Source organism: Rana temporaria, chromosome 13, assembly GCF_905171775.1.
Source record: "Rana temporaria chromosome 13, aRanTem1.1, whole genome shotgun sequence".
NCBI classification, from domain to species: Eukaryota; Metazoa; Chordata; class Amphibia; order Anura; family Ranidae; genus Rana; species Rana temporaria.
In genome coordinates this window covers 46,133,497-46,160,744 of record NC_053501.1, presented here as the reverse complement: position 1 = coordinate 46,160,744, position 27,248 = coordinate 46,133,497, and the positions used below count along the sequence as shown (strand labels likewise).

Genomic DNA, 27,248 nt, shown 5'->3' with positions numbered 1-27,248 from the left:
TTGATTAGACGTTTCCTCACTGCCGTTTGATCTGTAATAGCCAGACATTGGCGACGAACCACCATCACTGGCTGAATAGGCTTGCGGGATGGACAGAATTGCCCATGTGCAACACATGATAGCCTGGGAGGAAGACAGAACCCACTCACATGGAGTGATTGGCTACTTCTAGGATCTCCATGCTTGCCTCCGCCTTTTTTTCTCCCCCCCCCCCCCCCCCCATCTTCCATATCTATCCATCCTTCTCCTTCATCGGTAAAACATGACTACTGCCCCATTATGCGCACACTACTCAGGAGAAATTTAGGAGAGGGTGGTCAACCCTTGTTTGCACACGTATCTGTTACATTGTTGGGCTCAGGGATTTTTTTTTTGCCGGAACTGGGCAGGAAGACAGGAATAGAGGGTTAGGTGTGGCTGTGATTGACAGCAGTGGGAGCCAATGGGCTCCCTCTGCTGTCTCAGCCAATGAGGAGGGAAAGTCCCCATAAGATCAAGGCTATTGTAAACAGGTGTCTACCACTCAATATTGTGATTGAATCAAGTAGCGCCCCCTATCCCACTCTACTTATATTGTAAACATCGCTGGATCAGAAGGGGTTCATGTAAGGATTGGAGGGCCCCTGCACACTGGTTTTTTACCTCTCTGCATAGAATGAATGACGGGAACAAACCTTCAGCCTTTACAACCACTTTAAACATTAAATATGGTGACTGGTGTTGCCAATTTTATGAAAATGTTGGTTGCCCAACTGTTACCATGACCCACACTGATCCTGCATCTGCAGGGGCATTTCTAACATTACGTGCAAAAGCACTGAAGTCATTTAAGTCCTACTGATACGCCGGCCTAACTCTTTATGAATCTAGCTAACAGAGTGCAAGTGGGCCGACAGATCCTGAGCGATAATGAGTGTTGTTGCCATTAACATTTGTTCCACATTGCTGCAACTACAGTCCAGTGCAGACTTCTGGGCTTCTGCTATGAATGCTGAAGATGGATGAATACACAGTGCTTGTAGATACAGGACCAGCTTGGTGTGAATTAAAAACTCATTTGCAAATTAATAATGTGTAAATGCCTAATTGCCCACATCATGTCTACAGGTTCACTTTCCTGCAATGTTTCAATAAATGTATTTGAAAACATTAGGAAAGGAAATATGGAGGACAGCCGGGCAGATAGAACGTCACCCTAACATTTTTCAGGCACTGGGGATTAAAGGATGAGGTGGACAGATTGATAGCAGCAAGAGCCACTAGCTCCCACTGCTGTCAATCAAAAGCTGCAATACGGGGGCGGGGCCAAGTCCCTCTGTCTGTGTCAATGTACGCAGCAGCAGGACTGGGGAGCGAGCCCACATTGGGTGCCCCCATGCAAAGCAGCTTTCCGTGTGGGCACCCAATGAAGAGGAGGGGCCTGGAGCACCGGCAGGGCACCCCAGAAGAGGAGGGTTGGAGCTGCTCTGTGCAAAACCATTACACAGAGCAAGCAAGTAGAACATGTTTGTTATCTTTTAAAAAAAAAAAAAAAAAAAATCATGTGTGGGCCATGTTTGTTCACACAAAATGGAAAGGGGTTTATCGGTGTGCAGGCAGTCCCATTCATGGCAACTGCTCCCGATTGAACATCCGTGTGGCTATGTGTCCCCCAACACAGAACATGAAAGCTCAGGACACTCACCTGTACAAATGTCAATTTGGGAGCAACAGCCATGACCATGCAAGTGGTTGTAAACCCCACTTTTTGACTTTTACCTACAGGTAAGCCTATAATAAGGCTTACCTGTAGGTATAAAGAATATCTCCTAAACCTGAGGTCATCTCGCTCGGCGTGGACCAGGTAAGTTCTCTTCACCTCGTTTTAAGGTAAGTATTTCATAATGAGCTAGTATGCGGTTCATACTAGCTCATTATGGCTTTTCCTTTACAGAAGTAAAAAAATATATATATATATTTTTTTACAGGGTATACAACCGCTTTAAGTATGGGAACAAGGCCTATTAAAAAAAAAAAAAAAAACCCCAGCCCTGCCCAACAAAAAAAATAAAAATAAATAAAGCATCCCGCTCATTTCAATATATGCAAACACATCAAATTTGCTCATGTGCCTTATCAAACTTGGCGCCTTTTACGCATGTAAAAACAAAAATAAATAATATCACACAATGAATGCAGCCTTATACCTGGTACACACAATGAGATTATGTGATGAAGGATTGTCGGTTCCTTTTTGCATGCTAATCTCATATCGAAAATGAAGTTTTCAAAAGTTAACCAAAGTTACGAAAATTCTTGTACAACAGAATACAAATTTGGAAGTGACGAGATGTGTTGTAATGCATTGATAATGTATTTTCGAACCACAACTGTACCGATTAAACGAAAATCATGTGACCTGGTATCCCACGATAAAACGTTTTGTGCTTGTCCCATCTGATAATAATTGGATGAACTGTCGTGATTGGCTCTCGAGAGCCGTGTACTAACCATCAGATCACTTCAAAAGCTGCATTTTTGTACAATTTTCTGATCGTGTGTACAGGCCATAAGGCATCCGAGAGAAAGCGGGAGAAAAATAGTACAATACTCACTGAAAGGCCCCGTGGCTTTGTTTGAGGGCAGTGAAGATGGCACCCACAGAACTCTCCACCTTTTTCTGTAAAAGATAAACATACATCCTAAAAACACAATTCCCAGACAGATTCTATAAGGCTATATTCATACCCGAGTAGTGTCTGAGCGATTTTCGGTATTTTTTTTTTTTCACGCCTTTGTATGCATTTTGGGGCTTTAGTATTTTTATTAGCCAATAGAGAAACCTTTATCTGTTGCATCATTTGTTACTAGGCATTTCAGCTTTTCCATTAGCATTTATTTATTTATTTTATTATTAATTAATTATAAATGTTTTTTCGTTAGGGTTCGAGTTCAGTTTAGGATTAGGAGTTGGGGGTTATTCTATTTATATTTATTGTATTTTATATAAATGTAAGGCCCCTTTCACACGGGCAGACCGCTCCGCTTTTCATCTCATGAGAATAGAAATGCTAAAAAAATAAAATAAAATAAAAAAGCGCCCGATTTGATCGAAAAAAAAAAGCTCCAGAACTTGTTTGAGCTTCAAACGTCTGGCTTCAGGCGACAGTGTGGAGAAGTGAACCATCTCTATAGAGAATCGTTGATTTTTTTTCTTTTCTGCTCCAGTGTTTTTGAGCTTCAACCTACAAAACTGCTTAGGTATGAATGCAGCATTAAACAGTAGAAAGGTAAGTGTCTATTTTGGTAGTTGTCTGAAAAAAAAAAAATGCATTCAGACTCCAAAGTTTCCGACACCAAATGCTTCTAAACAGCGTTTCACCCCATTTAATAAAAAAAGTATAATATATGTGTATACACACACACACACACACACACACACACACACACACACACACACACACACACACACACACCACATTTTATTTATTTTTAGAAACGCTTCTAAAAACGCGACAAAACAGATGTTTAAACGTGGGTTACTATCTGTCAAGTTAAATTGTTCAGGAGAGGTTGTAAAAACGTCCCATGTACATGGAGCCTAAATGTATCCTATGCATTAAATTGATTGTAAAGTCTTGTTTTTATTTTTAAATAACAAACGTGTCACACTCATACTACCCTTTCTCTGTGCAGTTGGTTTTGCTCCTCTTCTCGGGACTCTCTTTGCCCCTCCCTCCCGAGGAGTGCCCCCACAGCAAGCAGCTTTCTATGGGGGTACCCGACCCGAGTCAGAGCTCCATTTTTTCATTCAGACACAGAGCCCTGACCTGGCCCCACCCCCTCTCTTCCGATTGACAGCCGCGGGAGCCAACGGTGCCGCTGCTGTGTCTCAGCCAATCAGGAGTGTCCCGGATGGCTTAGACATTTGTGGACATCGCTGGAGAGAGATGGGGCCCTGGTAGGTAATTGGGGGGTGTGCTGGGGATGCTGCTACACACAAAAAAAAATTCTTTATGCATAGAGTGCATAAAGATATATATAAAAAATAAATTAAAAAAAAAAAACCTTCTGCCTTTACAACTTTGGATAAAAAGACTATTGCAGGGGATGCCGGAAATCTGACTTGCATCTTAGCCAATCACACAAGAAATTATGTTTCGGGGGGGGGGGTGTTGTACACATTCTGTGGTTGCCATATTGCATTACAATTTACAGAAAATGATAGAGCTGCAGATTGAAAAGGAAAGGCCATTTTTAATAACATTAAATTACAATATGACTTGTGTAGCTTGTACAGTATATGCTATATATTTTTTTTTATTTGCTTTTGATGTTTTTTTATTTTTTTCTCCCTGAGGATTTTGGTAATTTTTTTTTTTTTTTTTTTTTTTTTTTTAGGGTGGACCTCCACTTTAATTTCATCCAATGTGGAAATTCAACATTATCTATGAAAATGATTTAGGAACAAAACAAAAATCAGTAGATATGGTGTATACTTGGTTATCAATAAAAAAAAGGGACGTGCCACAGAAAGAACAATTGGGTCTTTACAGAATGGATAAGAATGGCCTCCATTGAATCAGCACCCACACTCTGCCACTCTGCCCCTCTGTGTATAATCCGATAACAAAGGACAGGACACCCATTGTAGTTTCCCCAGCTGTAACTGCTAAGGTTAGCAGATTACTTTTGTATTAAACCTCTAGGAAACGCCAAAAAAAAATTCCCGCAAAAAATATATCTAAACAAAATGTCGCAGTGTCATCGGCTCAGCGGGGATCAACGGAGCGATCCCCACTGAGCAAGTGGATACACACGTACGGATCCGTACATGTCAAAGGGGCCTAAAACATACCAACACAAGAGCTCTGGGCTGCGATTGCATACAGCTGATCAGCAGGTCCCAGCTGTGAATCTTTGGCTGGGACTTGCCGACACGCTGTGCAATCACAGTGGGTGCTGGGCGCGCATGCGTGTGTCCTAAAACCAGACGTAGGCAGTAAGGTAAGGGTATATCACGTTGCCAACAGCGGCTGTTGTCCACAGTACATTATTGGTGGGAGCCAAGTGGTTAAATAGCCTGGTTAAGGAAGTGTGCAGAAAAAATAAATAAAAAAAAAGTGCAGTCATTGAGATCTGAGGTTCACTTTAATTTATATGAATATATATATATATATATATATATATATATATATATATATATATATATATATATATATATATATATATATATTAGTATTTGCCGGTGTATAAGGCGACCGGGCGTATAAGACAACCCCCTAATGTTACATTTTTTTTATAAGACGACCCCCCTTCCGAGGCCTCCGATGCTTCATATTTCTTCCTTCTAGAGCAATATTCTTCTTCATTCTTGCTGGGGCCAATCACGACAAGCAATGTATTCTATGAATACAAAGCCTGCTTGCATTGGCAGAGGCTGTAACATCAAATACCTGTCCTGTAAATTCATGTACTTCCTGTCATATGAACTGAGGTGAGTAGATGCTGAGCGTTCACCCGTATGTTTTATTGTAGCAGTGCAGAATAAAATCAGTCTTCATTCATTCACAATGACTGAAAGCCAAGGTCATCCTGCGCCCGTGCCGCCATATACACAATCCTAAAAAAAAAAACATAATCCAACGCTGTACCTGGGGGGGGGGGGGGGACATTCCTTCCCGATCCCCCAGGAGGAAGTCAGATATTCCCCGGATCTACCATCCCCGGTGTTATGTGAGCATGCACTTATATTTTGTGTATTCATCTTTTATTAAACACTTTACTGAGTTGGCTAAGGCCGATTCCTGATCACACCATACATGCGCAGTGGGGTGTCCTGTGTATCATGTATAAATTGTTACACTGTGCAACTCACATTCCAATATACTGCATAGAGCTGAATGGAATGACCTTCTGTAACATAAAAAAAGGGAACCAGTCTGATCCTTAGTAACAATCCATATATAACATGCATTGCACAGACCACACAGCAGGCAATGGGATTTTGGTGTATTTTGGGTGCAATGCATTAATAAAAAGGGTCCTACAAGCTGCATCTTTAAGGGTCTTTCATCATAAAGTACATTGTATATGGAGTGTATAGAGATTACCAGCATCATACCCCAATGTATAGAGGGGGCTGAGTGTTGCTCTGGGGGGAGCCCCTCCTGTCTATGGGATGACTGCTTGTCATGTGTCCGGACAGGTGATCCATTCTGTGTAATGCCCATCAGTGACAACTCCCAGCCGTGTCACCCCATTCCAGGAAGTGTGTGCCCAGCACCCACCATTCATTATATAGTGAGATCTTCTATAGACGAGGCCTCGGTACTCACAAGTGTGGGGGGGGGGGGGGGGTGACACACGTGCATGAGGTACTGCACACCTACCTGCTCCAAGGAGGTCTCGGTAGGTAGGGAATCCTCCTGTAGCCGCTCTTCCCCATGGCTCTCTCTCGTACACCGCAGATCTCTTCCAGTCTCCGCCATGTCCGCCCCGCACGCCTCTCACCGGCGATCCGATCAGCTACGGAAGCTCGGCGGGGTATAAACAGGTCAAAGCGCGAACTCCGAGCCCCGCCCACCTGTCACTAGTGATACACAGAGAGCGCTCCCTCATTGGAGGACAGACTGAACCACAAAAGCCCCTCCCTCCTATGTGACAGGACTGACAGCTTTCTCGTTACTATAATAGTTACTTCATACTGGGTAGAAAGTTCCCACAGAGACCCTGTCATTGTACAACACAGACCAAGAGACCCTGTCATTGTACAACACAGACCAAGAGACCCTGTCATTGTACAACACAGACCAAGAGACCTGTCATTGTACAACACAGACCAAGAGACCCTGTCATTGTACAACACAGACCAAGAGACCCTGTCATTGTACAACATAGACCAAGAGACCCTGTCATTGTACAAAACAGACCAAGAGATCCTGTCATTGTACAACACAGACCAAGAGACCCTGTCATTGTACAACACAGACCAAGAGACCCTGTCATTGTACAACACAGACCAAGAGACCCTGTCATTGTACAACACAGACCAAGAGACCCTGTCATTGTACACCACAGACCAAGAGACCCTGTCATTGTACAACACACACCAAGAGACCCTGTCATTGTAAAACACAGACCAAGAGACCTGTCATTGTACAACACAGACCAAGAGACCCTGTCATTGTACAACACAGACCAAGAGACCCTGTCATTGTACAACACAGACCAAGAGACCCTGTCATAGTACACCACAGACCAAGAGACCCTGTCATAGTACACCACAGACCAAGAGACCCTGTCATTGTACACCACAGACCAAGAGACCCTGTCATTGTACAACACACACCAAGAGACCCTGTCATTGTAAAACACAGACCAAGAGACCTGTCATTGTACAACACAGACCAAGAGACCCTGTCATTGTACAACACAGACCAAGAGACCCTGTCATTGTACAACACAGACCAAGAGACCCTGTCATAGTACACCACAGACCAAGAGACCCTGTCATAGTACACCACAGACCAAGAGACCCTGTCATTGTACACCACAGACCAAGAGACCCTGTCATAGTACACCACAGACCAAGAGACCCTGTCATTGTACAAAACAGACCAAGAGACCCTGTCATTGTACAACACAGACCAAGAGACCCTGTCATTGTACAACACACACCAAGAGACCCTGTCATTGTACAAAACAGACCAAGAGACCCTGTCATTGTACAACACAGACCAAGAGACCCTGTCATTGTACAAAACAGACCAAGAGACCCTGTCATTGTACAACACAGACCAAGAGACCCTGTCATTGTACAACACACACCAAGAGACCCTGTCATTGTACAACACAGACCAAGAGACCCTGTCATTGTACACCACAGACCAAGAGACCCTGTCATAGTACACCACAGACCAAGAGACCCTGTCATTGTACAACACAGACCAAGAGACCCTGTCATAGTACACCACAGACCAAGAGACCCTGTCATTGTACAAAACAGACCAAGAGACCCTGTCATTGTACAACACAGACCAAGAGACCCTGTCATTGTACAACACACACCAAGAGACCCTGTCATTGTACAAAACAGACCAAGAGACCCTGTCATTGTACAACACAGACCAAGAGACCCTGTCATTGTACAAAACAGACCAAGAGACCCTGTCATTGTACAACACAGACCAAGAGACCCTGTCATTGTACAACACAGACCAAGAGACCCTGTCATAGTACACCACAGACCAAGAGACCCTGTCATAGTACACCACAGACCAAGAGACCCTGTCATTGTACAACACAGACCAAGAGACCCTGTCATTGTACAACACAGACCAAGAGACCCTGTCATTGTACAACACAGACCAAGAGACCCTGTCATTGTACAACACAGACCAAGAGATCCTGTCATTGTACAACACAGACCAAGAGACCCTGTCATTGTACACCACAGACCAAGAGACCCTGTCATAGTACACCACAGACCAAGAGACCCTGTCATTGTACAAAACAGACCAAGAGACCCTGTCATTGTACAACACAGACCAAGAGACCCTGTCATTGTACAACACACACCAAGAGACCCTGTCATTGTACAAAACAGACCAAGAGACCCTGTCATTGTACAACACAGACCAAGAGACCCTGTCATTGTACAAAACAGACCAAGAGACCCTGTCATTGTACAACACAGACCAAGAGACCCTGTCATTGTACAACACACACCAAGAGACCCTGTCATTGTACAACACAGACCAAGAGACCCTGTCATTGTACACCACAGACCAAGAGACCCTGTCATAGTACACCACAGACCAAGAGACCCTGTCATTGTACAAAACAGACCAAGAGACCCTGTCATTGTACAACACAGACCAAGAGACCCTGTCATTGTACAACACACACCAAGAGACCCTGTCATTGTACAACACAGACCAAGAGACCCTGTCATTGTACAACACAGACCAAGAGACCCTGTCATTGTACAACACAGACCAAGAGACCCTGTCATTGTACAACACACACCAAGAGACCCTGTCATTGTACAACACAGACCAAGAGACCCTGTCATTGTACAACACAGACCAAGAGACCCTGTCATTGTACAACACAGACCAAGAGACCCTGTCATTGTACACCACAGACCAAGAGACCCTGTCATAGTACACCACAGACCAAGAGACCCTGTCATTGTACAAAACAGACCAAGAGACCCTGTCATTGTACAACACAGACCAAGAGACCCTGTCATTGTACAACACACACCAAGAGACCCTGTCATTGTACAACACAGACCAAGAGACCCTGTCATTGTACAACACAGACCAAGAGACCCTGTCATTGTACAACACAGACCAAGAGACCCTGTCATTGTACAACACGGACCAAGAGACCCTGTCATTGTACAACCCAGACCAAGAGACCCTGTCATTGTACAACACAGACCAAGTGATCCTGTCATTGTACAACATAGGCCACGAGTTTGAATACTGCGCCGGCATATACCGAGCGCAGTACACTCGTGTATCTTCGGGCAGTCTCGGCGCCTCTCGCGCTGACGTCCTGAGCGTACAGGACGTCAGCGCGAGAGTTGCCGACGATACACGAACGTACTGCGCTCGGTATATGTCGGCGCAGTATTCAAACTTGGAACCCAGTGGAACGCTGAGGTCCCTTCTCTCATCAAGATGAGGTTCGCTGCAAAGTTCAGCTCTGGCCAGGTGGGCCGCGCCGGCGGGGTCCATGGATGCGCGTACCCTGAAGGTGGGTACCGCACCTGGAACGGGGAACCCCGTTTCACATGACCTCTCTCACAGATATACCCTCTCCCAGCATGCCCCGCGAGGGAAAACATCCTGTAATTGGCTGCTGGGAGAAGATCTGCTCTGCTAACGGACGGATGAAAATGCGGACATACGGTCCGTACGTGTGAAAGGGCCCTAAGGCTGGAAATAACGGTCACTTTATTAAAAAAAGGTCTGTTATCCCATTGGTCAGCTGTGTGAATGGAGAAGATTAAGTTGATCACATCTGTTAGTACTGTATATATAAAGGAGATTTTACAGATTGTAACAGCTATGTAGTGCCAAAGTCTGCCTGATTTATATAGATATATATATATAGATATGTATATTAATATCGGTATATAACAAGATCTACCTAATGTACAGCTTCTTCCACAATCTGAATATGAATAATATCTCGGGTTTGTATATCGCAATCCTAGTTACACTTCCTGCAGGAGAAATCTCTCTGTGTGTGTTCACCAAGCGAAATCCAAGACCGACTGGCTCTGTGTTGTAAACAACTCTTATAAGGTTTTGGCTCCGCCCCACACTATGACATCATAGAGCTAACTCCTCCACTGAGTGTTTTTTTTTTTTTTAAGTGAGTTTTTTTTTGGACAAAACAACAAGCTAACAATATATGGATACATTGTTTGTATAAGATGATGGACTGCAGTGATCAGATCTATTAGCATTTGATAATCAGTAACATTGATCTGGACCCACCTTTAATAATAAAAAAAATATATATTAATATAATTTCTAACATGGGAAATGTGGGAGTAAGTGGATGCCAGCCAGTGTGGGACCCCCTACAACTAATATCAATGTCATTGGATGATAAGGGGTCTATTTATAAGACATTTGTTGGATGAATGTCACATTGCTGCAGACTGGAGGAATTTTCCCTGTATCTTCTGTAATGAGTGTCATCGCCATCTAGTGGCTAAAATGCAGTATATGTTTTTCTGAAATCCATCAAGGAGAAAATATACTGTATACTAGATGACAATGCCGATCATAATAATTCATCTGATACAGAAAATATGGGAAATGTGTCCAGCTTCCACCAATGTTCTATAAATAGATCTCCCCGGTAACACTGTCACTCTGTTCGAAAAAAAAAAAAAAAAGTGTGTCTGTTATCCCATTGGTTAGCTGTGTAATTGGAGAAATATTAAGCTGATCACATCCGTTAGATTTAGAAGATGTAAAAAGGAGATTTTAGAAATGGTAACAGCTGTGCAGTGCCAGGGTCTGCCTGATTTCTACAGATATATACCAATATAAATATACATTTATGAAAAAAATATAACAAGATCTACCTAATGTACGGCTTCTACCGCAATCTGAATATAAATAATATCTCGGGTTTGTATATCGCAATCCTAGTTACACTTCCTGCAGGAGAAATCTCTCGGTGTGTGTTCACCAAGCGAAATCCAAGACCGACTGGCTCTGTGTTGTAAACAACTCTTATAAGGTTTTGGCTCCGCCCCACACTATGACATCATAGAGCTAACTCCTCCACTGAGTGTTTTTTTTTTTTTAAGTGAGTTTTTTTTTGGACAAAACAACAAGCTAACAATATATGGATACATTGTTTGTATAAGATGATGGACTGCAGTGATCAGATCTATTAGCATTTGATAATCAGTAACATTGATCTGGACCCACCTTTAATAATAAAAAAAATATATATTAATATAATTTCTAACATGGGAAATGTGGGAGTAAGTGGATGCCAGCCAGTGTGGGACCCCCTACAACTAATATCAATGTCATTGGATGATAAGGGGTCTATTTATAAGACATTTGTTGGATGAATGTCACATTGCTGCAGACTGGAGGAATTTTCCCTGTATCTTCTGTAATGAGTGTCATCGCCATCTAGTGGCTAAAATGCAATATATGTTTTTCTGAAATCCATCAAGGAGAAAATATACTGTATACTAGATGGCAATGTTGATCATAATAATTCATCTGATACAGAAAATATGGGAAATGTGTCCAGCTTCCACCAATGTTCTATAAATAGATCTCCCCGGTAACAGCTGATCTCAGTCTCTAAGGCTGGAAATAACTGTCACTCTGTTCGAAAAAAAAAAAATGGTGTCTGTTATCCCATTGGTTAGCTGTGTAATTGGAGAAATATTAAGCTGATCACATCCGTTAGATTTCGAAGATGTAAAAAGGAGATTTTAGAAATGGTAACAGCTGTGCAGTGCCAGGGTCTGCCTGATTTCTACAGATATATACCAATATAAATATACATTTATGAAAAAAATATAACAAGATCTACCTAATGTACGGCTTCTACCACAATCTGAATATGAATAATATCTTGGGTTTGTATATCGCAATCCTAGTTACACTTCCTGCAGGAGAAATCTCTCGAAAACCAAGACGGACTGATGGCTCACTGATGTCAACTCTTTTATAGGGTTTGGCTCCACCCACATTATGATGTCAGAGTTAACTGCCAAAACATCCTACACTGACTTTTTTTTATTGAAAACTTTATTGACAAAACAACAAGTTGACAATATATGGAAAGATTGTTTGTATAAGATGGACTGCAGTTATCAGATCGATTAGCATATAATAATCAGTAAACATTAGACAGTAAGATTAAAATATTAGAGTTTATTTTACCAATTAACTGTTATGTTTTTCATTCACTGCTTGTAATTCTGACATTCCAATATACTCACAGCAGCCAATCAGCAATCATCTGTTTTTATATGGACATCTGACATTCCCATACACTCATAGCAGCCAATCAGCAATCACTGTATTTTAAATTTTTATATTTAAGTGGAGGTTCACCCGGAAATGTACATTTTTAACCTTAGATTGATGCTCATTTTGTCTAGGGGAATCGGGTAGTTTTTTTTAAAATCGAAGCCGTACTAAGGCTCCATTCACACCTATGCGACAAAACGCCCGACGCCGGACGCTTCTGCCGCTAGAGGGGAGAATTCCCATTGCTGTCTATGGAGATGGTTCACATCTCATAGACGCCGAACGCCTGTCGCCTGAAAAAAAGTCCCGGACCCTTTTTTTCAGGCGACATTGGCGTTCGCCCATTGACAGCAATGGGAAGAATCTAAAAAAAAAAAAAGATACACACTCGCGGCAAAATACGCCGCGTACGCCGTACGCCGCTGTCGCATAGGTGTGAATGCAGCCTAAGGCTTCATTTCCACTGACGTTTTTACAGCCACTTTTATGAGCGTTTTTTACAGCTTAAAAACGCCTGTCCATGTTATTCTATGGCATCATGCCCACATAGGCGTTTTTGAGCTGCAAATGGCATAGGCGTTTTTGAGCTGTAAAAAAAACGCAGGACCAGGGCGTTCTGAAGCTCCAGAGTAGAGCTGTAAAAACGCCAGACGTTAAAAAACGCTCAACAACGCGCGAAAACGCTTAAAACGCTCAAAAACGCTACCGTAAAAAAGGCTAACAACAGTGGCTGTAAAAACGCTAGTGGAAATGAAGCCTTACCGTTTTAGAGGTACATCTTCTCCGCAGTTTCCGGGTATGGGCTGCGGGACTGGGCGTTCCTACTTGATTGACAGTCTTCCGAGAGGCTTCCGACGGTCACATCTATCGCGTCACGATTTTCCAAAAGTAGCCGAACGTCGGTGCGCAGGCGCCGTATAGAGCCGCACCGACGGTCGGCTTCTTTCGGCTACTCGTGACGCGATGTATGCGACCGTCGGAAGCCTGTCGGAAGACTGTCAATCAAGTAGGAACGCCCAGTCCCCAAGACCCATACCCGGAAGCGGCTTGGGGGGGATGCATCTCTAAAACGGTAAGTACTGCTCGGATTTAAAAAAAAATACCCGATTCCCCTAGACAAAATGAGCATCAATCTAAGGTTAAAAAATTTTTTTCGGGTGAACTCCCGCTTTAATAAAACTCACAGCAGCCAATCAGCAATCAGGTTTTCATTTGAATTGTGACATTTACAGACACTGCTATGTACAGACATGGAGCTCTGTGTGTCTGATAGGAAACGTATTAAAGTGACGCTCCAGGCCAAATACAAAATGACACGTATGATGTCTGTCTGTCAATGACATTCATATAGCAGTGTCTGCCCGGTGTACAGGATGCCAGGGTTGGGTCCTGGACGGGTGCTATACAGCACCACTATTTGGGCTATGGTCCCTTTAAATAGCGGTGAGAGTGTTCAGGGGGTCACCCAAAGTGGGTGAAGGATTCCAGTTAAGAGTTAATCCAGAGAGGACTGGCTCGCAGTCCTCTCTGTCTTGATAGAGTCATTTGGGGCCTGGAATTTTGGAGGCTCTAAAGCGCTATTTGGGTGGGAAAGAGCCTCCACCTCTAAACACTGGGCGCCAGCACACAAGGAGTTTACACTTCCAGAGAACCACCCATAAAACAGGAAGTGGTGCTGGAGGTGTGTGAAGGAGTGTGGGGATTGCACCTGTGAAGGTGAGCTGGGAGTCTGCAGGACGCTATTAAGAATACACTGAGGACTTTTGTAATTTGGGGGCGAAGACCCGTCTATAACTAAACCGTGTGTGTTTTTGATTTGACTAATTTTGTGCTGAAGAAAAGCAGACTTTTATTTTGATGCCGAAGCTAAGTGGACTTTTCTGTTATAGTTTTCCTTGTGTGCTGAGCAAAGCCTTATTTTTGGTTTGTCTGTGATTAAAAGCCTTTCTTGTTCCCCCCCAGAAACGGTTTATGCACTTAATCCCGCCGAGCTATAGCCCCCAAGCGTTACACCAGTAACAGTTGTATGATTGGTTGATCCTGCCAGGAGATCTGTTATTTGTCCTCTCTTTGTAACAGGGAAAGCTGTCCAGCAGAAATGGCAATTACATTTTCCAAGGTGTCCCACCCCCTCCCGCTACACGGTCAGAGCCGCTGTTTATCAACCAGCAGGGGGCGCTGACTACAGCAAATTGGAGGAGAAAGCACAGCTGCCTGGTGGGTGACAACCATGCTGTACATTGGGTGATGAGGAGTCACACTGTTAAAGATGGCCTTAGGGAGATCTGAAACTGGCAGGATCAACAGGAGTTTATTCATTCTGATCCTTTTAGTATATGGAAACCTTACACAGCGACATTTACAAGGAAAAAGGGGAATTATTTACTAACAAGAAATAAAATTACAGATATGTCATTGCTGAAGTATTAAAGACATGACTCACGCAGCTCCACCTTTAACTAAAATATTACTTTTAAGTGCACTGGCCCTTTAAAAGTTTATTTTTGGGGGTAATATTTTGCCCATGCTATGTCCCGCCAATGCTGTGTCCCGCCAATGCTGTGTCCCACCCAGGGCACAAGTGCACCATCCAGCTCTGCTACCGGCAGCTAGGGATGAGCCGAACACCCCCCCCCCTTTTGGTTTGCACCAGAACCTTTGAACAGACCGAACGTTCGCGCAAACTTAGAACCCCATTAAAGTCTATGGGACTCGTACATTCAAAATCCAAAGTGCTAATTTTAAAAGCTAATATGCAAGTTATTGTCCTAAAATTGGTTTGGGGACCCAGGTCTTGCCCCAGGGAACATGTATCAATGCAAAAAAAGTTTTAAAAACTGACGTTTTTTCTGGAGCAGTGATTTTAATAAAGCTTAAAGTGAAAAATATCGTACCTGCTGGGTGTCTATAGTATGCCTGTAAAGTGGCACATGTTTAGAACTGTCCCTGCACAAGATTAGATTACTATAAGAAAAAACGTTTTGAAAACGTTTTTTTTTTTTTTTTTGTGAAACAAGGATTGGTGATAAAGCATCAGTGGACAGGAGACACCTCTTAGGCCCCGTACACACGACAGAGGAACTCGACGTGCTTGGCACGTCGAGTTCCTCGTCGAGTTTTGGGATGAAGCCGCCGAGGAGCTCGGCGGGCCACCTTCTCCCAAAGAACAACAAGAAAATAGAGAACATGTTCTCTATTTTCTCGTCGAGCTCCTCAGCGGCTCCATCGAGCCAAAACTGTACAGACGACAGAGTTTCTCGGCAGAATCCGGGTTTTGACCGAGTTTCTCGGTGAATTCTGCCGAGAAACTCTGTCGTGTGTACGGGGCCTTACAGAAGAGAATTTCCCTTTCCTAGGGGTAGATTTCCTCTCACTTCCTGTTGTCACCTTCCGTTTGCAAGTAGGAGTCGTTTGTAAGTTGGATGTTTGAAAGTAGGGGCCTGCCGTATATACTCTGCATAAATTTGGGCCCTAGGTGTTGGTGTTGCCACAACACTGTAAGCACTCACAGTTAGTCTTGGTGGGCGCTGGAACGCCCTGCTGTGAACTATTATATCAAGAATTGTAATTACATGCCATTGTTGAACAGTGGTAGAAAAATTGGGCCTTTGGTGCTGGCGCTGGTGCCACAACACTGTAAGTCCTCACAGTTACTCTTGGTGGGCGCAGGAATGGGCTCTGCTGTTAAACATTAGATCAAGAATTGTAATTACATGCCCCTGTGGAACAGCGTCAGAAAAATTGGGCCTTTGTTGGTTGTGGTGGTGCTGGTGCCACAACACTGTAAGCCCTCACAGTTACTCTTGGTGGGCACAGGAATGGGCCCTGCTGTGAAATATTAGATCAAGAATTGTACTTGCAGGCCTTAGGCACTGATTCCACAACAGAGCAACCCTTCACAGATACTCTAGTTGGAGCGCAGGAATGAGCCCTGCTGCAAAGTATTGCATCAAAAATTGTAATTACACGCCCCTGTTAAACAGGAGCAGAAAAATTAGGCCCCTAGGTATTCCCGCACCATGTAAAACAGACGCTGGCGATGGTTGCTGGAACCGGTCATACCTTGGGGCTGCGTACTAAAAAATTGTCTGAACGCATCAGTCAGACGGCCACCTTCTCCACTTCTGCTGCTTCTGTGACTGACTGAAGCCTTAGCAACACGTTGTCCAGGACCTGGATTTTGTAACCTCCCAGTCTCTGGGAACGCGCTGCACAGACCTTTCTGCAAGGCCTCCCGAAGATGTTTCATCTTCTGCTCCCTCTGCGCCGGCAAGATAAGGTCCGTAAACCTTACCCATGTAACGTGAATCAAGGAGGGTTGCCAGCCAGTATTGATCCCTCTCCTTGATGGCACGAATATGAGGATCCTTCCGCAGGCTTTGCAGGATCAGGGAGGCCATACAGCGTTGCTTTGCTGAGGCATTCAGTGCAGAGTCCTCTGGGTCACTGAGGACAACATGATCCGCAGCCACCTCGTCCCAGCCACGTACAAGTCCATGGGTTCCTTGGGACTGTAATTGATCCCTTAAAGACTGCTGCTGATGCTGAGTGCTAGGCTCCACCTCCATGCTGACACAATCCTCCTCCTCGTCCTCTTCCTGTGTGATAGGCAGGCAAGCAGGAACAATGGTTGGGGGTGATAAGTTCAATATATTGTGTAAACAAGAGGTTTGGTGGATATTTTTCTTAAATACTAGATTTTTGAGTGGGATATATCGCATTTTTATTAGTAATTTCCACCATCCTCATTCATATATTGATCATATATTGTTTATACTTCCCTTTAAATGCACACAAGTTTTCTTGTTCCAGGATCAGTTTCAGGGCGTATATTTGGTTTATATATACTCCCTTTGTTTGGGATAAAACAAATCAAAACAGACCTCTTTTTGGTTATGAAATACATACTTACACCACGTATACACGTCCTTTAATATTTAAAGTACAGTGTTTAGGGCTCGACTTACATCACACTTGTCATTTTATTCCATATATTCCCTTGCTGTCCATAGACTTGTGTTAATGATATCATTCTTTGTATCTTTTTCAGACGCAAGGGATCAGCTTATATGACAAGTGTTGTTGGTAGTAATTATAACAACTTTTGTATATTAATTTATACAAATTTTAGCAACCTATTATATTATGTTTTTGTTTATAAACAATTTCTCTTCATGCATTCTCATCATGCTTGTCAGGGTTTGCCCATATTACATCATGGGCATGACTATATTATACAAACATTGAACATATTTGTCTGCACAAAAATAAATAAATATTTAATTAAATTTATTGCACCACATGGGTCAGATTTTAATTTTATCCAATCACATTGAATTTAATTCCACTTAATTTATTTCACTTAATGTTGGACCATGTTCACACACATATATATATTCATTTATTGCATTTCTTTGTATGTTTTTCACATACACTTATAAAGTCTATATCATAAAATGTGTTTTGGGTTAGAGTGTCATATACACGTGTGTGTTTTTGTTTTTGATTGTGCAGATGCTGTTCTGATCATGGGTTGTGTCAGTTTAAATCAGAAATCTAATTTTCTAATGCTGTGTAGACCAGCTCTAATTGATTTGGATGCGTTCAAAGTTTTCCATTTAAATCCTTTCAGATCCTCACACAACCCAGCTATGACTAAGCATCTATCCATGATGTGAAACATGTTAGCTTTTTGTCCCCTGTGTCCACTTCCTACTATTGATTGCAGTGTTGCATGAATTTTTGGATGTCATACATCTTTGGATTTTATTAGGGCTGGGGAAATTAACTATTAATTCATCGATTAATCTTTAATTTTTTTGATCGATCCAAATTCTTTTGATTGGTACTCACCTCCGCCGGCTTCCGGGCCTTCAGGGAGTTCCATCGGAGATCCGGTGACGTCACGGACACCGGCGGGGCTTGCCATGTCCATCTGAAGGGCTCCTTTGCTGTGCCTTCATATCTGCATGGCGGCGGGACCTTACTATCTGCCACACGCAAGGGCTGTTACACTTCCCTCTATCACTTGCCTCTATCAACCTGGGATTCTACAGCCATCCACTGGGAGTTGTGATAGTTCCCTTCATGGGACATCTACATGCCGACGGACTGATGTTAACCCCTCCTCATCTGGACTCAGCAGTGGTATCGTTGTACACATTTTTATACCAGTATCATACTTGGGTACATGTTTTTATGACTGCTTTTGCTACCGTTTGGTATTACTCGCACCATTTTTACAGTTTATGTAGCTACATCGATTTTATATTTTTAATATAATATTTTTAATATTTATTTTGTTACCTACTTAAAGACTATAAAAGTTTTAATGCTATTCCCATTGAACGTTGCCTGTGTGTTTTTTGTATCCTGCTATCCATTTTCCAGTGGTTGGTCGCTGCACTGGGAATCGGCCTGCAAGGAGATCAGCTAAAAGTAGTTGGATCTGTATGTGCGTTATAATTAATCGAAATTAGTCGATAAATCGATTAAAAAAAAACGATTAATCGAACACAAAATTTGTAATCAGTAACAGCCCTAATATATAACAATAGTGAATATACTGACTAGAATGATCTTGTTGAAATAAAAATTATGAGGTAGGAATAGAACCATTAAAAAAAGAGGTGGCCATATATCAAAACCTCTGTTATTCTGGCTAACCACTTCTGTCTTTACATTACTCCACGCTACACTGTCTTCATACCCCAATGTGTTAAGACCCACAGTTAACATTAGTGTGTGTGCTGGTTACTTGCGATACACCTCTTAAATTATTTTAGACCAGGCATGGTCAACAGTGCAAAAATAGACGTTCACAGTCCAACAGGTAAAACATATTTTCCTAGTTCCCTATCTATGACCACAGGCTTGTGTGCTGCCCCAGTATACCTGACATGATGTAGTCCAGCCATCATAAGTCCTGCATAGCCATTTCTCCAGCACTGGTATCTTCAGGGAAAGCCCCAGGTTAAAAGTCTCTGTTGCAGGCCATGATAGACGACATTCTATTACTTTTGCAGGTGCAAGGCAAGACTCCTGTACAGTATACCAGAACCTCATCCTAGATGTCAGAACTTATGTCTTTGCTTGACTTGGGTTGTTTAAATGATTGAAGCTACTGGCTTAGCATGACAGCATGACAGCCAACCAAGCAACTAGTATATGCAGAATGAGAAGATAGCAATGGAAGCCTCCATGTTTCTCTCAAGAAAGATTTTCTTAGGGCTGACTTTACTTTTGTAGTTAAATGCAATGCATATAATGGAGGGTCAGCGACGTAGGTCCATTTTGACTGGCACTCCCATGCTTTTTTGCCCTTTTAAATGCAACAAAATGCACAGCTTTACCCATCTGTGTGTTGTGTTTCAGTGTGTTTAAAAAAAAAAAAGTTTTTTGATGAACTTTGGTGCGTTAGCAGCAGCAAATGCAAAATGAATGGGCTGCCTTAATCAATGTGCAAAATATAGCATGTTAAAGCTAAATTGTAGTCTCTTTTTAAATGATTAGGTAAGGGGTCAAAGGCTTTTTTTAGATATACAAGGGATCTTGTACATTGAAACCAAACTAACGCATTACCAACTTCCAATTCGCCAATGTCATGCTGAAGATCTGCATCTGCGCTTAGTGAAAGCAGAGGTCCGGCAATGTAGACCTGCCATATACTGTAGGCTAGATAACCTCTCTTGGCTAGTCTACAACAATGGTGGTGTTACCAGTGGCAACCAGTTATATATCAATTCCATTTTTGAGGGGGTTTCGAAAATGCAGATTCTCTGGCTAACACAGATACTCTTCAATGGCGTAAGAAAAGGTCCTAGATTTGAAGGTCGAAGTTGAAACATGAGTTGAGCTTGAAACTGCTCTTGTATAAACTTTCTATCCTCTATACTAAAGCCCACCAATATTTTCATGTACACTATGGCAACATATCCCACTTGTTGCCAAGGAGTTATATGACTAATACTTGTTTAAAGGTCAGGCTATTTTTACGTTTTATATCTACAGTATGTGTTTATTGTATTTAGTGTTAATGTCATATTTTTCATGTACCAGATGCATGTAGTGTTTACTGGTTGTTTTATTTTCCGTTACTGTTACTCTATCTGTGGCTTGCAGTGGTTCGCATGTTGGAAGGACACACTATGTGAAATGTGTTTCTCATATCTTTATGTGACACCCTTAAATTATCACTTATTCAGCGCAGAATTAAGAAACTGCCTTGTCATAGTTTTCTTTCATTTATCTCACCACTGACATACATATAAAATGAAGGAAAAACGTTCTGGACAGCCGCACTCCAAAAATAAATAGCTTTCATTATAAAATCAAAAAACACACAAAAAGCATGCCACAGCAGACGGGGTAAAAAGCTAACGCGTTTCACACCAAACTTTAGTGCTTATGAATAAGCACTAAAGTTTGGTGTGAAACGCGTTAGCTTTTTACCCCCGTCTGCTATGGCACGCTTTTTGTGTGTTTTTTGATTTTACAATAAAAGCAATTTATTTTTGGAGTTTGGCTGTCCAGAACGTTTTTTCTTTAATTTTGCATCATTCCATGCATTGACAGCACCCATGGTTTTGGATCAGGTGAGAAAACTTTCTGATTAGTATCCTAGAGCAGTGATTTCTCCAATTAGTGAAATGGTAGGGGTACAATGTACCCCATTACCAACTCACATGGGGGGTAGGATCTGGGGTTCTCCTTTGTTAAAGGGGTCTTCCAGATTCTGATAAGCCCCCCACCCGTAGACCCCCACAACCACCAGGCAAGGGTTGTGGGGATCAGGCCCCTGTCCCCATCAACATGGGGACATCCTCCCCATGTTGAGGGCATGTGGCCTGGTACGGTTCAAGAGTTTTTTTTTTTAATTGACGGCGGGGTTCCCCTTAATATCCATACCAGACCTGAAGGGCCTGGTAATTGAAGTACGGGAAACATGCACTATTTCACAGGCATACTTTACTTTACACCCCCCCATGTACAAAATTCTCTCTGAATTGCCGGGAGCCGACAATTCATTATAGCTGATTTTTAAATTACTTTTTTTCCTTCAGAAATTACACTTTGTGCAGAGACAGTTCTAAGTACGGGAAACATGCACTATTTCACAGGCATACTTTACTTTACACCCCCCATGTTCAAAATTTAAAATAAATATTTCACTTTTATTGTTTCACTTTAAGTATCATTAAATTCACTGCTCCCGAAAAAACGTCAGTTTTTAAAACTTTTTTTTGCATTGATACATGTCCCCTTGTAGGCGGAACATTCGACCGGAAATGTACGATTGCGGCATCGTACAGTTTTGTTGCTCCGTCAAAACTTTTTTTATTTTTTTAAGATTCCGTCAAATTTTTCTTTTTTTGTTTTTTTTAAGATTCCGTCGAATCTTCTTAGAACATTCGACAGACACCATAAGCCTTCAATGACAGATTCTACCTTAATTAATTTGGATTTTCGGACAAATGCATTTTTTTAACGAAAAACAAAATAAATAAAAACGAATTTCGGGAGTAACTAAATAAATTTATTTTTCGGACGAAAACGAAATTCCGAAACAAAATATTTCAGTGTGCACATGTCTAATGATCGTGATATTCAATTTGGGGGAATTTTTTTCATCACCTGTGGCTGGCTATTTGTGTGTTTTATTACGCAGTGATGCATGTGGCCTCCAGTGGTTTCTCTGATTAAGGCTTAACTATAAGAATGAAAGGGGCTGTGGCCTCGTTGCTCAATATGAAGAGAAGCCAACTGGAACATTGTTGGAGAAAAGATCTCAGGATTGGGGAAGAAGATAACAAGTATAAACCTTAGGTACACGGAGTGGTAGGGGTATTTATTAAAAGGGAGGAGGGAAAGTTTCACATAGGAGGAGGGAAAGTGAACCACGTGCTCCCCTGTTGTGTAATGTAGGGGTGCCACATGCTGGGCTGCAAGGTCACCATATGTACTCTTAACCCATCCATGGCTGGACAAGGAATTGGAGATCATCTGGGCCCAAGGCACTGTGGGGAACCTGGGGATTATGACAAGTGCAAAGGCTTGTCCCTTCGAATGAGCTCACCACTTAAGACGTTGAGCCTGGTCTGACCTGTTCTCTCCAGCTGCGTTTTTACATCACATACCCACTAGAGGCTTTTCAACAATGAATCCAACAGCAGCCTATACTGACACAAGCCCGACCGAGGTTAGGAGAAAGAAGAGTCTAGAAATAGAAAGCTTTTTTAATGCTTTACACTCAGTGAATTCCATATGTACACCCTTCAATCATCCTGGTCCTAGGTGAGAGCACAATACTACAATTCCAAACAGAACTTTTGATAAGTGAGGAGAGAGATGAGAGCCGAGCCGAGGAGTAGCCCATATCTTTAGGGAATTGTCAGAGTTCTATATCCTATACCTAAGGGGTGTAAGTACTCCCATAGTCCTGAACCTCTCCTTGCTTCCTCCCCTAGGGGAAGCTATGGAATAACTCCTTACAACCTACATCCTGCTGTAGCTTGCGCCTCAGTACTTCCATTGCCTATTAGTCCTGGACCTATCCTGTTCTATAAATTCTGGCACTACCTTGTGGACAGAAAGGGGAACTGCACCAGGAACATGCGACGTACCCAAACAAAATGAATGTCCTCTTTTTCCCAAATATAGGGTTTTCTTTTGGTGGTATTTGATTATCTCTGTGGTTTTTCATTTTTTTGCGCTTTAAACAATATTATGTTTCTATAAACAAAAAAAGAGCGACAATTTTGAAAAAAACAAAAATTTTTTTTTACTTTTTGCTATAATACATATCCAAAAAAAATACAAAAAAAAATATTTGTTCATCAGTTTAGGCTGATATATATTCTTCTACATATTTTTGGTAAAAAATTTGCAATAGGCATATATTGATTTGCGCAAAAGTTATCGTGTCTGCAAACTATGGGATAGATTTAGGGAGTTTTTTTTTTGGTATTGTTTCTACTGGTTATAGCGGCGATCTCCGATTTTTAGCGGGAATGTGACATTGCAGCGGATAAATCTGACCCGAATTTCACGTTTTGGGGACCAGTAACATTACTACATTGATCAGTGCTATAAAAATGCACTGATCAATGTAAAAATTACACTGTCAGGGAAGGGCTTAACAATAGGGGGCGATCAAGATGTTAACTGTGTTCCCTCTGCGTGTTTTAACTGTAGGGGTGATGGGCTACTTGGGACATGACAGAGATCACTGGGAACAGAAAATCTCTGACATGTCCCCTATCAGAATGGGGATCTGCCTTATTTACCAAGCCAGATCCCCATTCTGCCTCTGTATTAGGCGATCGCGGGCCCATGCGGGAGCACCAACAGGAGACCATGCACAGTGTCTGTCCTCATTTTGAGTCCTTCAAGCTATCTCCATACCTGAACATCATGTCACCACGCTTCATAATAGCAGTTCAAGGCTTGTCATGATTTGCCTTCTGGTGAATGTTTCAATTGGTGGAGGGACACATTACGGTGGAAGAGCACCTTGTAACACTTCTGGTGTAAGGCCCCTTTCACACATGCGGACTACAGCCACTGATCCGTTGGAAAAAAATCCACGGTTTTGTTGTCAGAATGCCCGATCGTCTGTACATGGCATAATACACTCTGCACAGCATGGCTTCTATGGCTGATGTTAGAAATCAGTAACTACAGATGTATAACAGAATGCACTCTAAATAATAAGATGGATATTATGTATTTAGCTGCACTGCCTATTGAACTTAATTTTTCTCGACTCAGCGTACGTCTTGTACATCACTGCGTTCTTGACGTTCGGAATTTCTGACAACATTTGTGTGACCATGTGAATGCAAGATAAGTTTAAACCAACATCCGTTGCAGAGGCGTTGCTAGGTGGGTGCAGGGGGCAGGGGGGTCCGCGCCGCACCTGGGTAACACTTACCAGAGGGGTGACAACCGTGGGTAGCAGTACGCACCTCTAACACCGCCTGGCACCCGCTGCCCCTGATTAGCTGTCCTGTGCCTCAGCTCGCGCCGCTGTGTACCTCAGTGGCACGGACCGAAGCCACCTCCTCCTCTATTTAAATTCATAGAGGAGGAGGAGCCTGCGCTCGAGGGACAGACACACAGTGTCTGTAGCTGTCAGCGCTGTTCTGAGGTATGTAAAGGGGGCATCTATACTGCTGAGGGGGTCTGTACTGAAGGGGGGTCTGTAATGCTGGGGGTGTCTGTACTGAGGGGTGGGTCTGTAATGCTGGGGGGTCTGCACTAGGGGGGTGTCTGTACTGAGGGGGGGTGTCTGTACTGAGGGGGGTGTCTGTACTGCTGGGGGTCTGCACTGAGGTGGGAGGTGTCTGTACTGATGGGAGGTCTGCACATTGGTGGTGGTGTCTGTACTGATGGGGCTCTGCACTTGGGTGGGGGTGTCTGTACTCATGGGGGGTCTGCACTGATGGAGGGGTCTACACTGAGGGGGAGGTCTGTACTTAGTGAGGGGGTCTGTACTGCGGGAGGGGGGTCTGTACTGCGGGAGGGGGGTCTGTAGTTAGTGGAGGGGGGTCTGTAGTTGTTAGTGGAGGGGGGTCTGTACTGCAGGAGGGGGGTCTGTAGTTAGTGGAGGGGGGTCTGTACTATGGGAGGGGGGTCTTTACTGATGGGGACTATAGTTGGTGGGGGCCTTAATTTTTTTTCTGCACCAGGTGACACCAACCCTAGTGACACTGCTGATCCGTCAGAAAAAAAATCCATGTGGGGGGTGTCTGTACTGAGGGGTGGGTCTGTAATGCTGGGAGGTCTGCACTAGGGGGGTGTCTGTACTGAGAGGTGGGTCTGTAATGCTGGGGGTGTCTGTACTGAGGGGGGTCTCCACTGAGGGGGGTGTCTGTACTGCTGGGGGGTCTGCACTGAGGTGGGGGTGTCTGTACTGATGGGGGTCTGCACTTGGGTGGGGGTGTCTGTACTGATGGGGGGTCTGCACTTGGGTGGGGGTGTCTGTACTGATGGAGGGGTCTGTACTTGGGTAGGGGTGTCTGTACTGATGGGGGGTCTGCACTGATGGAGGGGGTCTATACTGAGGGGGAGGTCTGTACTGAAGGAGGGGGGTCTGTACTTAATGGGGGGTATGTACTGCAGGAGGGGGGTCTGTAGTTAGTGGAGGAGGGGTCTGTAGTTAGTGAGGGGGGTCTGTAGTTAGTAGAGGAGGGTGTGTGGTTAGTGGAGGGGGGTCTGTACTGTGGGAGGGGGGTCTGTAGTTAGTGGAGGGGGGTCTGTACTGATGGGGACTATAGTTGGTGGGGGGGGGATATCATTTTTTTTTCGCACCAGGTGACACCAACCCTAGTGACGCCACTGATCAGTCGAAAAAAAAATCCACGGTTTTGTTGTCGGAATGCCCGATCGTGTGTACACAGCATAATACACTCTGCACAGCATGGCTTCTATGGCTGATATTAGAAATCAGTAACTACAGATGTATAACAGAATGCACTCTAAATAATAAGATGGATATTATTTATTTAAAGCATACAGTGCATTCTTCCTCTGCTTTTGCACCGACTTCTTATATCATTTCTGCAGTTTTAGGGAATTTTTGAAGCCAGAAGAACAGGAGGAACCGGTTCCCCAGTGCTATGGATCAGTGTTGTGGAATGTGGAGGGGAAGCAGGGTGACAGCTGTCACTGAGCTGCTGCTGGCACACAGGTGACATCCGCCTGTAGTCCCTACACCTGCCTGGCTGCTCCCTCCACACCCAGAGAAAGGTGTAGCACCCGAATCCAGTGTAGTCTGCTGCATAAGGTGGAGCCTCTGTCTCTCCTCCTCCATGACCATTTTGATAAGATATCTGCCATCTGCTCATTTCACACAATCCTGAATATCGTGGAGGAAGGGGACAGCACAGACCTGCTGCTGCTGCTACTCATTAGGATCCAAGCAGACTCCTCCAGGATAATCCATTTCCCCCATCATCATCATCACCAGGCATGGATGAGGAGATGGGTGCCTCCTGACTTGTCTGATCTCAACCCTCCTCCCTTCTCCTCACTGTACTATCAGGCTGCCAGCAGACACAATGGCCAAACAATATGATGTTTTATTCAGACTGCTGCTGATTGGGGACTCCGGGGTTGGCAAAACATGTTTGCTGTGCAGATTTACAGACAACGAATTCCATCCATCCCACATCTCCACAATAGGTAAGGAAGGCTTTGCTTGCATTGATGATCTGCCTCTGGTAATTGGAGATTATAGTGTTCAATGTGTGTTTACATGCTGGAGAAAACATGCATTCACTGTACAGGCTTTTCCTGATAAATATACCCTTGGCTTGTTTGTATGTGCCTCTAATTAGTACATAGAGAGCAGCATTATTAATGGAGCTATTCATAGACTCAGTCAGTCAATGATACATTTATTGTAAATGTTTTTGTTGTAAACAAATCTTGGTTTTACATTGATCATATTGTTTCCTTTTTTTCTGATTTGGCTACCCTGTTGCCATGAATTAGCAGCGATGTCCCCGCTCTCTTCTCTTCAAAGCTTGTCCCATTCCTTCATTTCTTCCACCTGTAATTCCCAGATGACTAGAAACATCAGCTGTTGGCTGGGAGTTAATGCCAGGTTTTTTTTGTATCGACCCACAATGCTGCCCCTTATTGCTGAAGGGGGGTATGTTGGCAGATCCTAGTTCAGATCAAAGCCAAATATACCTGTTAGGGAAAAGTGTTGATTCTTCTGCAATATCT

At 43.3% G+C, this 27,248-nt stretch overlaps 2 protein-coding genes across 2 annotated transcripts in view; one reads left to right on the top strand and one right to left on the bottom strand.

The window, feature by feature from the left end:
- The window catches only part of LOC120920963 (protein farnesyltransferase subunit beta-like), a 30,629-nt gene extending 24,091 nt beyond the window's left edge, over nucleotides 1-6,538 (bottom strand). The window contains exons 1-2 of the mRNA XM_040333467.1: nucleotides 6,372-6,538; nucleotides 2,595-2,659 (exon numbers count right to left, since the gene is read on the bottom strand). Of these exons, the coding sequence (XP_040189401.1) occupies nucleotides 2,595-2,659; nucleotides 6,372-6,470 (164 nt within the window). The 5' untranslated portion in view covers nucleotides 6,471-6,538. The remainder of the gene's footprint in view (nucleotides 1-2,594; nucleotides 2,660-6,371) is intronic.
- A 19,698-nt stretch (nucleotides 6,539-26,236) lies between these two features.
- RAB15 (RAB15, member RAS oncogene family) overlaps nucleotides 26,237-27,248 on the top strand; it is a 124,431-nt gene continuing 123,419 nt past the window's right edge. The window contains exon 1 of the mRNA XM_040333609.1: nucleotides 26,237-26,699. Coding sequence (XP_040189543.1) covers nucleotides 26,576-26,699 — 124 coding nt within the window. The 5' untranslated portion in view covers nucleotides 26,237-26,575. The remainder of the gene's footprint in view (nucleotides 26,700-27,248) is intronic.